This window comes from Chamaea fasciata, unplaced genomic scaffold, assembly GCF_029207755.1.
Source record: "Chamaea fasciata isolate MVZ Bird 193981 ecotype frontalis unplaced genomic scaffold, bChaFas1.0.hap1 SCAF_182, whole genome shotgun sequence".
Classification (NCBI taxonomy): domain Eukaryota; kingdom Metazoa; phylum Chordata; class Aves; order Passeriformes; family Sylviidae; genus Chamaea; species Chamaea fasciata.
The window spans coordinates 33810-46880 of NW_027094267.1; the positions used below are offsets into that span (position 1 = coordinate 33810).

At 55.1% G+C, this 13071-nt stretch overlaps 2 protein-coding genes across 2 annotated transcripts; both read left to right on the forward strand.

Moving 5' to 3' along the window:
- On the forward strand, window positions 1–1859 carry LOC136304794 (acrosin-like). The gene is made up of 4 exons (XM_066208238.1): window positions 1–60; window positions 574–796; window positions 1031–1176; window positions 1671–1859. The coding sequence occupies exons 1-4, from the start codon at window positions 1–3 to the stop codon at window positions 1857–1859; spliced, it is 618 nt and encodes a 205-aa protein (XP_066064335.1).
- Window positions 1860–6863: 5004 nt separating this feature from the next.
- On the forward strand, window positions 6864–8729 carry LOC136304795 (acrosin-like). Its single transcript, XM_066208239.1, has 4 exons — window positions 6864–7063; window positions 7379–7644; window positions 7894–8039; window positions 8541–8729. The coding sequence occupies exons 1-4, from the start codon at window positions 6864–6866 to the stop codon at window positions 8727–8729; spliced, it is 801 nt and encodes a 266-aa protein (XP_066064336.1).
- Window positions 8730–13071: the final 4342 nt, after the last annotated feature.

The following is a 13071-nucleotide window of genomic DNA, read 5'->3' on the forward strand; positions in this document are numbered from 1 at the left end:
ATGACTTATTCCACCGGCAACGAAGCTTACGACTTTGGCATGACACGCATTGTGGGTGGAGTAGGCGCTCTGGAAGCATCCTGGCCCTGGATCGTCAGCATCCAACATCCCCTTTCACCGAACCTGGGTCATTGGTGTGGAGGGTCCCTCATCACTGCAGATTGGGTCCTCACGGCGGCCCACTGCTTCGACAAGTTTGAGTAAGGCAGACCAGGGAATGGGGACACCCTCGCTACACCAGCAGGTGCCCTGTCAGCAGCCACCACCTGCTACTCCCGTCCCCTTTCCTCTCAGGCAGTCCAGCTGCCACACTGCTCAGGAGAAGCCTGGGCTTGTGCCAAGGCTTCCTAGCGGCCTCCAGCTCGACATTCCCCCAGCCTCATGTGTGTGAGGGCACTCACACCTGCCAGAGCACTGCTCCCTCTCTGCCTTGCCAAGCAGAAGAGAGGCAGCTGCTGGGCTGCTGTGGTACATGGCTCTGCTCCCTCTCAGCCCTCTCTCCATCTTCTTTCCAGTAACATCAGCATGCTGTATGTGGTGCTTGGAGCTACCAAGTTCACTCAGCCGGGCCCTGGGGCCGTAGTTCGCAACGTGAAGCAGGTGGTGGTTCACCCCTACTACAAGCGTGCCGACTTCAGCTACGACATTGCCCTGCTGCAACTGGACGGTTCTGTCCAGTGCAGCGCCTACATCCAGCTGGCCTGTCTGGCTGACCCCGCCCTAGAAGTCTCAAAGCTCAACAACTGCTGGATCGCTGGCTGGGGTTCCACCACTGCAAGATGTGAGTTCCAGCTAAGTGCAGTGGGGAGAGGGTTTGGGCTTCCTCACAGCAGAGTCCAAAGCCAGGCTGAAGGACGTAGCCCGGTGCAGAGATGGGCCTGGCCTGCTCCCCAAAGGCGGGAAGCAGGGACACCGTGCCCTAGCGCCTCTGCGGAGGGAAAGCCGTGCCCAAGGGACAGGGATTCCCCTCAGACGGGGAAGGAGAACTGACATGGGGGTGCTGAGGGCTTATTGCTTTCTCTGCTCACAGCTCAAGGTTCACGTGGTCGCCTGCAGGAGGCCAAGGTCCAGCTCATCAATTCCCAGCTCTGCAACAGCAGTGACTGGTATGCAGGGAAAGTCCACCCCTACAACTTGTGTGCTGGTTACCCACAGGGCGCCATCGACGCCTGCCAGGTATGAATGTGTCACGAGCCTCTCAGCCCCCAGCAGCACCAGCAGCCCTGGCAGCGCTGCCCAAACACAGCCCAGGGTCTGCTTTGCCCCGGCCAGTTCTCCCGGTCACCCTCCCAGCCCCAGCTCCCCCCCAGCTGCTGGGGGGGGGGGGGCTTCCTACACACTCCCCATCCACTCCTACTTGCCCAGTGCCCCCCTTGTGCCAGAAAGCCCAGAAAGCCCAGCTAGCGCTCTCGGCAGCGCAGAGATCCGGGTGCCAAACATCCATGCTCTGCACATCCAGGACTCCTGCCTTGTGCAGAGAGGACACAGAGAGCCCTACCCTACAGGACCCCAAGCCATTCACAGCCAAGGCTCTGGAGGCTCCAGCCTCTGAGGAGAGCCTTCCTCTGCCTGGAATACAGTTCTGGCAGGGGCTGTGAGAGAAGAGGAGACAGCCCCGGTGCTGGCAGGGGCCACTCAACACCACCTTAATCCTCTCTGCTCTCTTGCAGGGCGACAGTGGTGGTCCTCTCATGTGCAAGGACAACACCGCCGAGTACTGGTGGGTTGTCGGCATAACCAGCTGGGGAGAAGGCTGCGCCAGACCAAAGCAGCCTGGAATCTACATCTCCACTCGGCACTTCTATCACTGGATTGACTACAACATGCGTGCATACCACACCGCTGAAAGTGCTTCCTGAGCAGCAGGACAGGCAGGATCCAGGGCAGGCTGCAGTGCACCACAGCCCTTTCCTGCTGGGGCAATGCCTGCTGATCCAAAGGCAGCCTCAGTGTCAAAACCCTGCTCTGTCCCGCCCACATTTCTCTCCGGTGTGCAGGCAAACACTGGAGTTGATCTAATTGTTGAAATAAAGCTAGCTTTGTTCACAGGGAACCATCTTTTCGGTGTAATTCCAATTCCTGGGAAGGGCAACAAGTGCCACCTTCGGCACCTGCAGAATGAGCCTGAGGCACAAAGGGACAGAGTGGCTCCAGAGAGCACCAGTGTGCCTGGTCAGAGAGGAGAGTGCCCTGAGCCACCATGGGCTGGAGGAACCCGGTACACCAAGCCTAGGAAGGGGATAGGACAAAAGCAGACACCTTGGGGACAGTGCTCAAATGCCCGTGGGCTGATGATTTAGGGCCTGGTGTAGGCTTGGGCAAAGAGAACAGACCAGAGACAGTCCCAAGCATGACAAGGGAAGCTCCTGCCTCCTGAGTGGACTGCCAGTGATGGCTTGGGAGGGCTGACCTGAAACAGAGATTGGACAGAGATAAAAAAGGAAGTAGGTATTTCTTGAAAGGCCTCCAGAATCCACCTTGGCCAGGACAGGAGCCTGATCAGGGCTATCCACAAGTTGGACAAATAATGGCCACAAAATGGCTGCCGGGTCACAAGATCTTAAGGTTTTATTAAGTTTTGGTCCATTTGCATATTGGGGTTTAATTGTCCAATTGCAGCTTCGGGTTGTGGGGTCTCATCCTTCTTGTTTTCTCTCTTCAGTCCGCTGTTGTTTATGCTGTTGGCCTGAAAGTTGTCCTTGGTCCTCAGCAGGAAAAGGATTTGTTTGTCTACTTACTCTATGAAAAGAGCCTACTAGCACTTAATGCGAGGCTCAGAACTACACCCCTAAGCAGCACAGAATCTGAAACTAGGAAAGCTAAAGCTTAAGGCCCGTCACCAGTGCCCTAAGGCAGAGCCAGAGTTCACAGGTAGTAAAGGGGGACTGATGTGCTGGGCGGTCACACTTCACAGATACTCAAAGGAAGAGCTGGGCTCATTCTGGGGAGAGGAACCTGGCAGAAACAGTAGGAGAGCACACCGGGAATGCCATGGAAGGCCAAAGTGAGTGGGCCAACAGCAGCTGCAACACCGAGGCTGTTCACAGGCAGGGAGGGCCAAGCCTGGGAGCCATGGGAAAAAGATCCCTGGGCTTGGCTCCAAATTTGGGAGGAGACAAAGGCAGAGACAGGGAGGAGTCAAGGAAGATGAGGTTGCTGTGTAAGTCTGGCAAACGGAGAGAAGGAGCAGTCAAAGATCCAGCTGCACAGACACAAACTGCAGCTTGCCGTGCTTCCTTGTCTGAGTGCTGCACATAAGCACCACAGGATGGGCAAGAACCTTCTTATCTCGACTCACTAATTAACAAATCCTCTACAAACTGTACAAATTTGCCCCAGAATTTATACTCTTTTCAATCAAACCTCAATATTTGGGGCGGTGGGACGGGCAAAGAAAAAAATGACAGCCTCATGCCACGGGGAAGACAGTTGTTGAAGGCAGTTGCTGTCTTTTCCAGGTGAAGGCAAGTGAACACTGACTTTCTAAATATACTGGAATGTTGCGGTGTGAAAATTATTACTTTGCAACTTTACGTAGAATGGTTTGTTCCAGATTACCCCGTGTTCCAACCCCTTTGGTTTTTCCCTAGTTGTGGCTCCTGTCCATCTCCCTGCAACCCTGCCCAGACTCTGGTGGGGGGCTGGGGTGATTGGCAGAGCCTATGACTTCTCCGCCCTGTAGCGTGTATCAGATGCCCTGCGTACTGTCTTTTTGTCCTGGTAACTCCCACCCCCCATGGTATTGGTCCTGGGCTAATCCCTGCCCCTCTCCACACCCCTGGTACTTAAGGTCAAGGAGAGCCCAGAGAAGTCATTTTTCACCTGGCCAGCTGGCAGCAATCAACCTATCTTGTCACCCACGTGAGAGTCTGCCTGTCTTCCACGCCGGAGCCACACTTCTACCTGAGGGCCAGGGCTCACACAGCAAGAAGGAACCGGAGCTGTACCAATTAATGCGTGTTCAGGACCGAGCTAGCCGTTGCAGCTCTGAACGCCCGCATTAATGGAAGGCTTCAAAATGCCTTGGGCTAGGTGTCACTCCGTCTGCTTCTGGATATTCTTCTTGGGTTCCAGGCAAATGGAGTCCTGTCTCACGGCATGTGGCATTCTTCCCTTTGTATTAATCAAGGTGGGCTGTGCTGAGAGCAATCATCCCACATCTGTACTTGCCCCTGCCAGCCTGGCATAAGCTTCTTCAAATATTTACTGAAGTAAATTTCAGGGGCTGCCCGCTCACTAAAGACACTGAGTCCAAGAGTGTCACTCAGGGTTGGGGATGGTCATTACCCTGCCCAGAGGGGAGACAAGCTTCGAGCTGCCCCATCATCCTGGCACAACCTTAGTGTGCAAAATTCTGCTGCCCATTAAGAAGTTCTCCCAGTTCTCTACAACTTTGGCCACAGACACGTCCTCACCTAAAACAGGGATATTTCCCACCACGTCAAACACCTTGGTGCATGTGAAGCCCTCTTCTGCGTGCCAAGAAGAGATTTCCACCCCCTTCTGTGTGTGCTCTGGCACCCATTGTGCGGCATGAGGGACACAAGGTTCTCCCTGTGCCTGTCTGCAAAAGCCTTCAAGCAGAGACTCGAGCCCCTCTACCTCACAACTTACGGGGGCCTCCACAACTCCTCTGTGGCCACCTCACACCGCTCATGCTGCGCACACCTTCTCCACCCACTACCCACGACTTCACCGAATCTGCGGCAAATGCCACAGCAATAGAGAGGCTCAATTCCACGCTTATAATTTACACAGACTCTGCACATGGAATTATAACACTCCTCCCGTGGCTCCTTCCTGCTCTAAAGGTCCCAGGTGAACTCACCAGTAGCTGCTCTTCAGGACGGAGGCTCCAGCAGTACTGTCCTTAGGTCCCATCTGGGCTGCCAAAATGCTGAGGAATCTCCCCTGTGTGACCATTCCAGAGGCACAGGTGACTCCAACAAGCTGATGGGTGACCCGTTTGATTCCCTACCCACACCACTCTCAGCCAGTCAGAGCGGGTATCCGTACCCATTCAACCTCAGGATTCATTCCCCCAGCAGACTCGCAGATGTCACATTCCAGAAAGAGCCACCGGCTCCTGCTGCAGCACTCAGGGTCCGTTCAAATCCCTGGCCTGTGCCACAGCTCCCTGTGCCCTCTGTCATGCAAAGGGTGGCAGTCTCTGGTCCCAGACTCCCACCAGCCAGAGCTCAATCTGCAGCTGGCACTGCAGCTGCACAACCAGCTCCCTGCCCCAAATGGATTCCTCAGCAGCTGCTGGCCTCAGAGACTGCACAGCCTCATCCTGCAAGAAGAGGGGCCTAAAGAAAGCAGCAGAGAGCAGCCCTTCTTACAAGGGCAGGTCCTCAAAGGACAAGGGCAATGGCTTTACAGCGACAGAGGGTAGCTTCGTATGAGATACTGGGAAGAAATTCTTGACTGTCAGGCTGCAGACATACTGGCACGGGTTGCCCAGAGCAGCTGCGGATGCCTGTTTTTCATGTAGGCAAAGTCAGCACAGAAGACACAGACACCAACTTCAGGAATAAATGCAACTTACTGTAATTCAAAACCGCAAAGAATGGGAAAAGGATAAGCTAAGCAATGCATCTAATCGTTACTGTAAAAGACTGCCTACAGTGATGAAGGGAGACACATCACAAGTTACCCTAATCCTTGACCATCATGCAGGTCTGCCCATCAACGGGGGGGGGAAGCCAGTGTCAGTCACAGTGAAGGACTGGAGAACCACTGCCAGCAACTGGGAAACCCTGCAGGTGCCTTCCCCTCCAGGCAGTGAGGTTTCTGACTGGGCTGCGAGAGAGGCCCATCTTTATGCTGTTGAATAAACAAGCTACCAGGACTTCTAGTGCAGGATCATCTGGTTTTTTTCTCCTCTTGGGATGCTCCCCAGGCCTTGGAGGACTCCAGGAGGAACCAAGGAAGTTGTCTGTGATCCTACATCCCAAAAGAAGGCCAGATGTGGCCTTGTCCAGTTTCTGATTAGCGAAAGGCAAATCCACGTTTTGCCGATGAGCGGATCTCGACAACATTTGGTTGGAAGGTTCACGCAGAGGCCAACCTTTGATCAAGAGCTCTGGTTCCTGCCTCAGTCAGGTCCTGTTGATAAAGACTTTGTACTTCAATGTCCCATCCTCCCTCAAATTGTCCAACGACAGCTTCTGAGCCAGGCTCTGAGCAAACTTCTCCAGTACAAACTATCCATCCCTACCAATGGCAGGAAGTCGGAGCTATGTGATTTCCAAGGTCCCTTCCACCCCAAACCATTCCACGGCCCATGGATTCGGTGTTGCCCCTCCCCCAGTGGGCCCCGGTTGCACAGGCCCCCACAGCGCCCCAAACACGGAACCCAGCCCTCAGTGACATCAGCCCCGGGGCCGGGGCCACCACGGGCAGCGCGGCTGCTGCCGGGCACTGCGGCTGTGGCTGTGCTGCTGCACGGAGCCCTCAGTGCTTGCAGCTGACACGTGCCTCTGGCAGCCATGAATCGGCTCGGCCTCCTCGTCCTGCTGACCGTGGCCGCGCTGGCCCACGGCATACAGTACCCCTGCGGGTAAGTGGCCCCAGGCCCTGGGAGGGAGCCGTGGCAACACTTGGGGCCTTCCCTGGAGGGGACCCGCCTGTCCCCCGTGGCTGGACCACAGCTTCCTACCCACCATGGGGAAGCCTCCGTTCCTTGGACAGACAAACATCCCATGGGCTTCCCTGGCCTGCTGGGCCTGCAAACGCTTGTGGGGAGGGCACAGGGCTGAGCTTCAGCCTGAGCCACAGCAGGCCACGCAGCAGCATGGAAATGACTTTCTGCTTGCAGAGGTTCCTGCGGCCTCCGCGCTCCGCAACCTGACTACTACCCCATGACTTATTCCACCGGCAACGAAGCTTACGACTTTGGCATGACACGCATTGTGGGTGGAGCAGGCGCTCTGGAAGCATCCTGGCCCTGGATCGTCAGCATCCAACATCCCCTTTCACCGAACCTGGGTCATTGGTGTGGAGGGTCCCTCATCACTGCAGATTGGGTCCTCACGGCGGCCCACTGCTTCGACAAGTTTGAGTAAGGCAGACCAGGGAATGGGGACACCCTCGCTACACCAGCAGGTGCCCTGTCAGCAGCCACCACCTGCTACTCCCGTCCCCTTTCCTCTCAGGCAGTCCAGCTGCCACACTGCTCAGGAGAAGCCTGGGCTTGTGCCAAGGCTTCCTAGCGGCCTCCAGCTCGACATTCCCCCAGCCTCATGTGTGTGAGGGCACTCACACCTGCCAGAGCACTGCTCCCTCTCTGCCTTGCCAAGCAGAAGAGAGGCAGCTGCTGGGCTGCTGTGGTACATGGCTCTGCTCCCTCTCAGCCCTCTCTCCATCTTCTTTCCAGTGACATCAGCATGCTGTATGTGGTGCTTGGAGCTACCAAGTTCACTCAGCCGGGCCCTGGGGCCGTAGTTCGCAACGTGAAGCAGGTGGTGGTTCACCCCTACTACAAGCGTGCCGACTTCAGCTACGACATTGCCCTGCTGCAACTGGACGGTTCTGTCCAGTGCAGCGCCTACATCCAGCTGGCCTGTCTGGCTGACCCCACCCTAGAAGTCTCAAAGCTCAACAACTGCTGGATCGCTGGCTGGGGTTCCACCACTGCAAGATGTGAGTTCCAGCTAAGTGCAGTGGGGAGAGGGTTTGGGCTTCCTCACAGCAGAGTCCAAAGCCAGGCTGAAGGACGTAGCCCGGTGCAGAGATGGGCCTGGCCTGCTCCCCAAAGGCGGGAAGCAGGGACACCGTGCCCTAGCGCCTCTGCGGAGGGAAAGCCGTGCCCAAGGGACAGGGATTCCCCTCAGACGGGGAAGGAGAACTGACATGGGGGTGCTGAGGGCTTATTGCTTTCTCTGCTCACAGCTCAAGGTTCACGTGGTCGCCTGCAGGAGGCCAAGGTCCAGCTCATCAATTCCCAGCTCTGCAACAGCAGTGACTGGTATGCAGGGAAAGTCCACCCCTACAACTTGTGTGCTGGTTACCCACAGGGCGCCATCGACGCCTGCCAGGTATGAATGTGTCACGAGCCTCTCAGCCCCCAGCAGCACCAGCAGCCCTGGCAGCGCTGCCCAAACACAGCCCAGGGTCTGCTTTGCCCCGGCCAGTTCTCCCGGTCACCCTCCCAGCCCCAGCTCCCCCCCAGCTGCTGGGGGGGGGGGGGGGGGGGGCTTCCTACACACTCCCCATCCACTCCTACTTGCCCAGTGCCCCCCTTGTGCCAGAAAGCCCAGAAAGCCCAGCTAGCGCTCTCGGCAGCGCAGAGATCCGGGTGCCAAACATCCATGCTCTGCACATCCAGGACTCCTGCCTTGTGCAGAGAGGACACAGAGAGCCCTACCCTACAGGACCCCAAGCCATTCACAGCCAAGGCTCTGGAGGCTCCAGCCTCTGAGGAGAGCCTTCCTCTGCCTGGAATACAGTTCTGGCAGGGGCTGTGAGAGAAGAGGAGACAGCCCCGGTGCTGGCAGGGGCCACTCAACACCACCTTAATCCTCTCTGCTCTGTTGCAGGGCGACAGTGGTGGTCCTCTCATGTGCAAGGACAACACCGCCGAGTACTGGTGGGTTGTCGGCATAACCAGCTGGGGAGAAGGCTGCGCCAGACCAAAGCAGCCTGGAATCTACATCTCCACTCGGCACTTCTATCACTGGATTGACTACAACATGCGTGCATACCACACCGCTGAAAGTGCTTCCTGAGCAGCAGGACAGGCAGGATCCAGGGCAGGCTGCAGTGCACCACAGCCCTTTCCTGCTGGGGCAATGCCTGCTGATCCAAAGGCAGCCTCAGTGTCAAAACCCTGCTCTGTCCCGCCCACATTTCTCTCCGGTGTGCAGGCAAACACTGGAGTTGATCTAATTGTTGAAATAAAGCTAGCTTTGTTCACAGGGAACCATCTTTTCGGTGTAATTCCAATTCCTGGGAAGGGCAACAAGTGCCACCTTCGGCACCTGCAGAATGAGCCTGAGGCACAAAGGGACAGAGTGGCTCCAGAGAGCACCAGTGTGCCTGGTCAGAGAGGAGAGTGCCCTGAGCCACCATGGGCTGGAGGAACCCGGTACACCAAGCCTAGGAAGGGGATAGGACAAAAGCAGACACCTTGGGGACAGTGCTCAAATGCCCGTGGGCTGATGATTTAGGGCCTGGTGTAGGCTTGGGCAAAGAGAACAGACCAGAGACAGTCCCAAGCATGACAAGGGAAGCTCCTGCCTCCTGAGTGGACTGCCAGTGATGGCTTGGGAGGGCTGACCTGAAACAGAGATTGGACAGAGATAAAAAAGGAAGTAGGTATTTCTTGAAAGGCCTCCAGAATCCACCTTGGCCAGGACAGGAGCCTGATCAGGGCTATCCACAAGTTGGACAAATAATGGCCACAAAATGGCTGCCGGGTCACAAGATCTTAAGGTTTTATTAAGTTTTGGTCCATTTGCATATTGGGGTTTAATTGTCCAATTGCAGCTTCGGGTTGTGGGGTCTCATCCTTCTTGTTTTCTCTCTTCAGTCCGCTGTTGTTTATGCTGTTGGCCTGAAAGTTGTCCTTGGTCCTCAGCAGGAAAAGGATTTGTTTGTCTACTTACTCTATGAAAAGAGCCTACTAGCACTTAATGCGAGGCTCAGAACTACACCCCTAAGCAGCACAGAATCTGAAACTAGGAAAGCTAAAGCTTAAGGCCCGTCACCAGTGCCCTAAGGCAGGGCCAGAGTTCACAGGTAGTAAAGGGGGACTGATGTGCTGGGCGGTCACACTTCACAGATACTCAAAGGAAGAGCTGGGCTCATTCTGGGGAGAGGAACCTGGCAGAAACAGTAGGAGAGCACACCGGGAATGCCATGGAAGGCCAAAGTGAGTGGGCCAACAGCAGCTGCAACACCGAGGCTGTTCACAGGCAGGGAGGGCCAAGCCTGGGAGCCATGGGGAAAAAATCCCTGGGCTTGGCTCCAAATTTGGGAGGAGACAAAGGCAGAGACAGGGAGGAGTCAAGGAAGATGAGGTTGCTGTGTAAGTCTGGCAAACGGAGAGAAGGAGCAGTCAAAGATCCAGCTGCACAGACACAAACTGCAGCTTGCCGTGCTTCCTTGTCTGAGTGCTGCACATAAGCACCACAGGATGGGCAAGAACCTTCTTATCTCGACTCACTAATTAACAAATCCTCTACAAACTGTACAAATTTGCCCCAGAATTTATACTCTTTTCAATCAAACCTCAATATTTGGGGCGGTGGGACGGGCAAAGAAAAAAATGACAGCCTAATGCCACGGGGAAGACAGTTGTTGAAGGCAGTTGCTGTCTTTTCCAGGTGAAGGCAAGTGAACACTGACTTTCTAAATATACTGGAATGTTGCGGTGTGAAAATTATTACTTTGCAACTTTACGTAGAATGGTTTGTTCCAGATTACCCCGTGTTCCAACCCCTTTGGTTTTTCCCTAGTTGTGGCTCCTGTCCATCTCCCTGCAACCCTGCCCAGACTCTGGTGGGGGGCTGGGGTGATTGGCAGAGCCTATGACTTCTCCGCCCTGTAGCGTGTATCAGATGCCCTGCGTACTGTCTTTTTGTCCTGGTAACTCCCACCCCCCATGGTATTGGTCCTGGGCTAATCCCTGCCCCTCTCCACACCCCTGGTACTTAAGGTCAAGGAGAGCCCAGAGAAGTCATTTTTCACCTGGCCAGCTGGCAGCAATCAACCTATCTTGTCACCCACGTGAGAGTCTGCCTGTCTTCCACGCCGGAGCCACACTTCTACCTGAGGGCCAGGGCTCACACAGCAAGAAGGAACCGGAGCTGTACCAATTAATGCGTGTTCAGGACCGAGCTAGCCGTTGCAGCTCTGAACGCCCGCATTAATGGAAGGCTTCAAAATGCCTTGGGCTAGGTGTCACTCCGTCTGCTTCTGGATATTCTTCTTGGGTTCCAGGCAAATGGAGTCCTGTCTCACGGCATGTGGCATTCTTCCCTTTGTATTAATCAAGGTGGGCTGTGCTGAGAGCAATCATCCCACATCTGTACTTGCCCCTGCCAGCCTGGCATAAGCTTCTTCAAATATTTACTGAAGTAAATTTCAGGGGCTGCCCGCTCACTAAAGACACTGAGTCCAAGAGTGTCACTCAGGGTTGGGGATGGTCATTACCCTGCCCAGAGGGGAGACAAGCTTCGAGCTGCCCCATCATCCTGGCACAACCTTAGTGTGCAAAATTCTGCTGCCCATTAAGAAGTTCTCCCAGTTCTCTACAACTTTGGCCACAGACACGTCCTCACCTAAAACAGGGATATTTCCCACCACGTCAAACACCTTGGTGCATGTGAAGCCCTCTTCTGCGTGCCAAGAAGAGATTTCCACCCCCTTCTGTGTGTGCTCTGGCACCCATTGTGCGGCATGAGGGACACAAGGTTCTCCCTGTGCCTGTCTGCAAAAGCCTTCAAGCAGAGACTCGAGCCCCTCTACCTCACAACTTACGGGGGCCTCCACAACTCCTCTGTGGCCACCTCACACCGCTCATGCTGCGCACACCTTCTCCACCCACTACCCACGACTTCACCGAATCTGCGGCAAATGCCACAGCAATAGAGAGGCTCAATTCCACGCTTATAATTTACACAGACTCTGCACATGGAATTATAACACTCCTCCCGTGGCTCCTTCCTGCTCTAAAGGTCCCAGGTGAACTCACCAGTAGCTGCTCTTCAGGACGGAGGCTCCAGCAGTACTGTCCTTAGGTCCCATCTGGGCTGCCAAAATGCTGAGGAATCTCCCCTGTGTGACCATTCCAGAGGCACAGGTGACTCCAACAAGCTGATGGGTGACCCGTTTGATTCCCTACCCACACCACTCTCAGCCAGTCAGAGCGGGTATCCGTACCCATTCAACCTCAGGATTCATTCCCCCAGCAGACTCGCAGATGTCACATTCCAGAAAGAGCCACCGGCTCCTGCTGCAGCACTCAGGGTCCGTTCAAATCCCTGGCCTGTGCCACAGCTCCCTGTGCCCTCTGTCATGCAAAGGGTGGCAGTCTCTGGTCCCAGACTCCCACCAGCCAGAGCTCAATCTGCAGCTGGCACTGCAGCTGCACAACCAGCTCCCTGCCCCAAATGGATTCCTCAGCAGCTGCTGGCCTCAGAGACTGCACAGCCTCATCCTGCAAGAAGAGGGGCCTAAAGAAAGCAGCAGAGAGCAGCCCTTCTTACAAGGGCAGGTCCTCAAAGGACAAGGGCAATGGCTTTACAGCGACAGAGGGTAGCTTCGTATGAGATACTGGGAAGAAATTCTTGACTGTCAGGCTGCAGACATACTGGCACGGGTTGCCCAGAGCAGCTGCGGATACCTGTTTTTCATGTAGGCAAAGTCAGCACAGAAGACACAGACACCAACTTCAGGAATAAATGCAACTTACTGTAATTCAAAACCGCAAAGAATGGGAAAAGGATAAGCTAAGCAATGCATCTAATCGTTACTGTAAAAGACTGCCTACAGTGATGAAGGGAGACACATCACAAGTTACCCTAATCCTTGACCATCATGCAGGTCTGCCCATCAACGGGGGGGGAAGCCAGTGTCAGTCACAGTGAAGGACTGGAGAACCACTGCCAGCAACTGGGAAACCCTGCAGGTGCCTTCCCCTCCAGGCAGTGAGGTTTCTGACTGGGCTGCGAGAGAGGCCCATCTTTATGCTGTTGAATAAACAAGCTACCAGGACTTCTAGTGCAGGATCATCTGGTTTTTTTCTCCTCTTGGGATGCTCCCCAGGCCTTGGAGGACTCCAGGAGGAACCAAGGAAGTTGTCTGTGATCCTACATCCCAAAAGAAGGCCAGATGTGGCCTTGTCCAGTTTCTGATTAGCGAAAGGCAAATCCACGTTTTGCCGATGAGCGGATCTCGACAACATTTGGTTGGAAGGTTCACGCAGAGGCCAACCTTTGATCAAGAGCTCTGGTTCCTGCCTCAGTCAGGTCCTGTTGATAAAGACTTTGTACTTCAATGTCCCATCCTCCCTCAAATTGTCCAACGACAGCTTCTGAGCCAGGCTCTGAGCAAACTTCTCCAGTA

Coding starts and splice junctions, on each gene's coding strand:
- LOC136304794 (XM_066208238.1), top strand. CDS start 1: ATGACTTATTCCACCGGCAACGAAGCTTACGACTTTGGCATGACACGC. Junction 797..1,030: donor AAGATGTGAGTTCCAGCTAA/GTGCAGTGGGGA, acceptor CTCTGCTCACAG/CTCAAGGTTCACGTGGTCGC. Junction 1,177..1,670: donor GCGCCATCGACGCCTGCCAG/GTATGAATGTGT, acceptor GCTCTCTTGCAG/GGCGACAGTGGTGGTCCTCT.
- LOC136304795 (XM_066208239.1), top strand. CDS start 6,864: ATGACTTATTCCACCGGCAACGAAGCTTACGACTTTGGCATGACACGC. Junction 7,064..7,378: donor CACTGCTTCGACAAGTTTGA/GTAAGGCAGACC, acceptor TCTTCTTTCCAG/TGACATCAGCATGCTGTATG. Junction 7,645..7,893: donor GGGTTCCACCACTGCAAGAT/GTGAGTTCCAGC, acceptor CTCTGCTCACAG/CTCAAGGTTCACGTGGTCGC.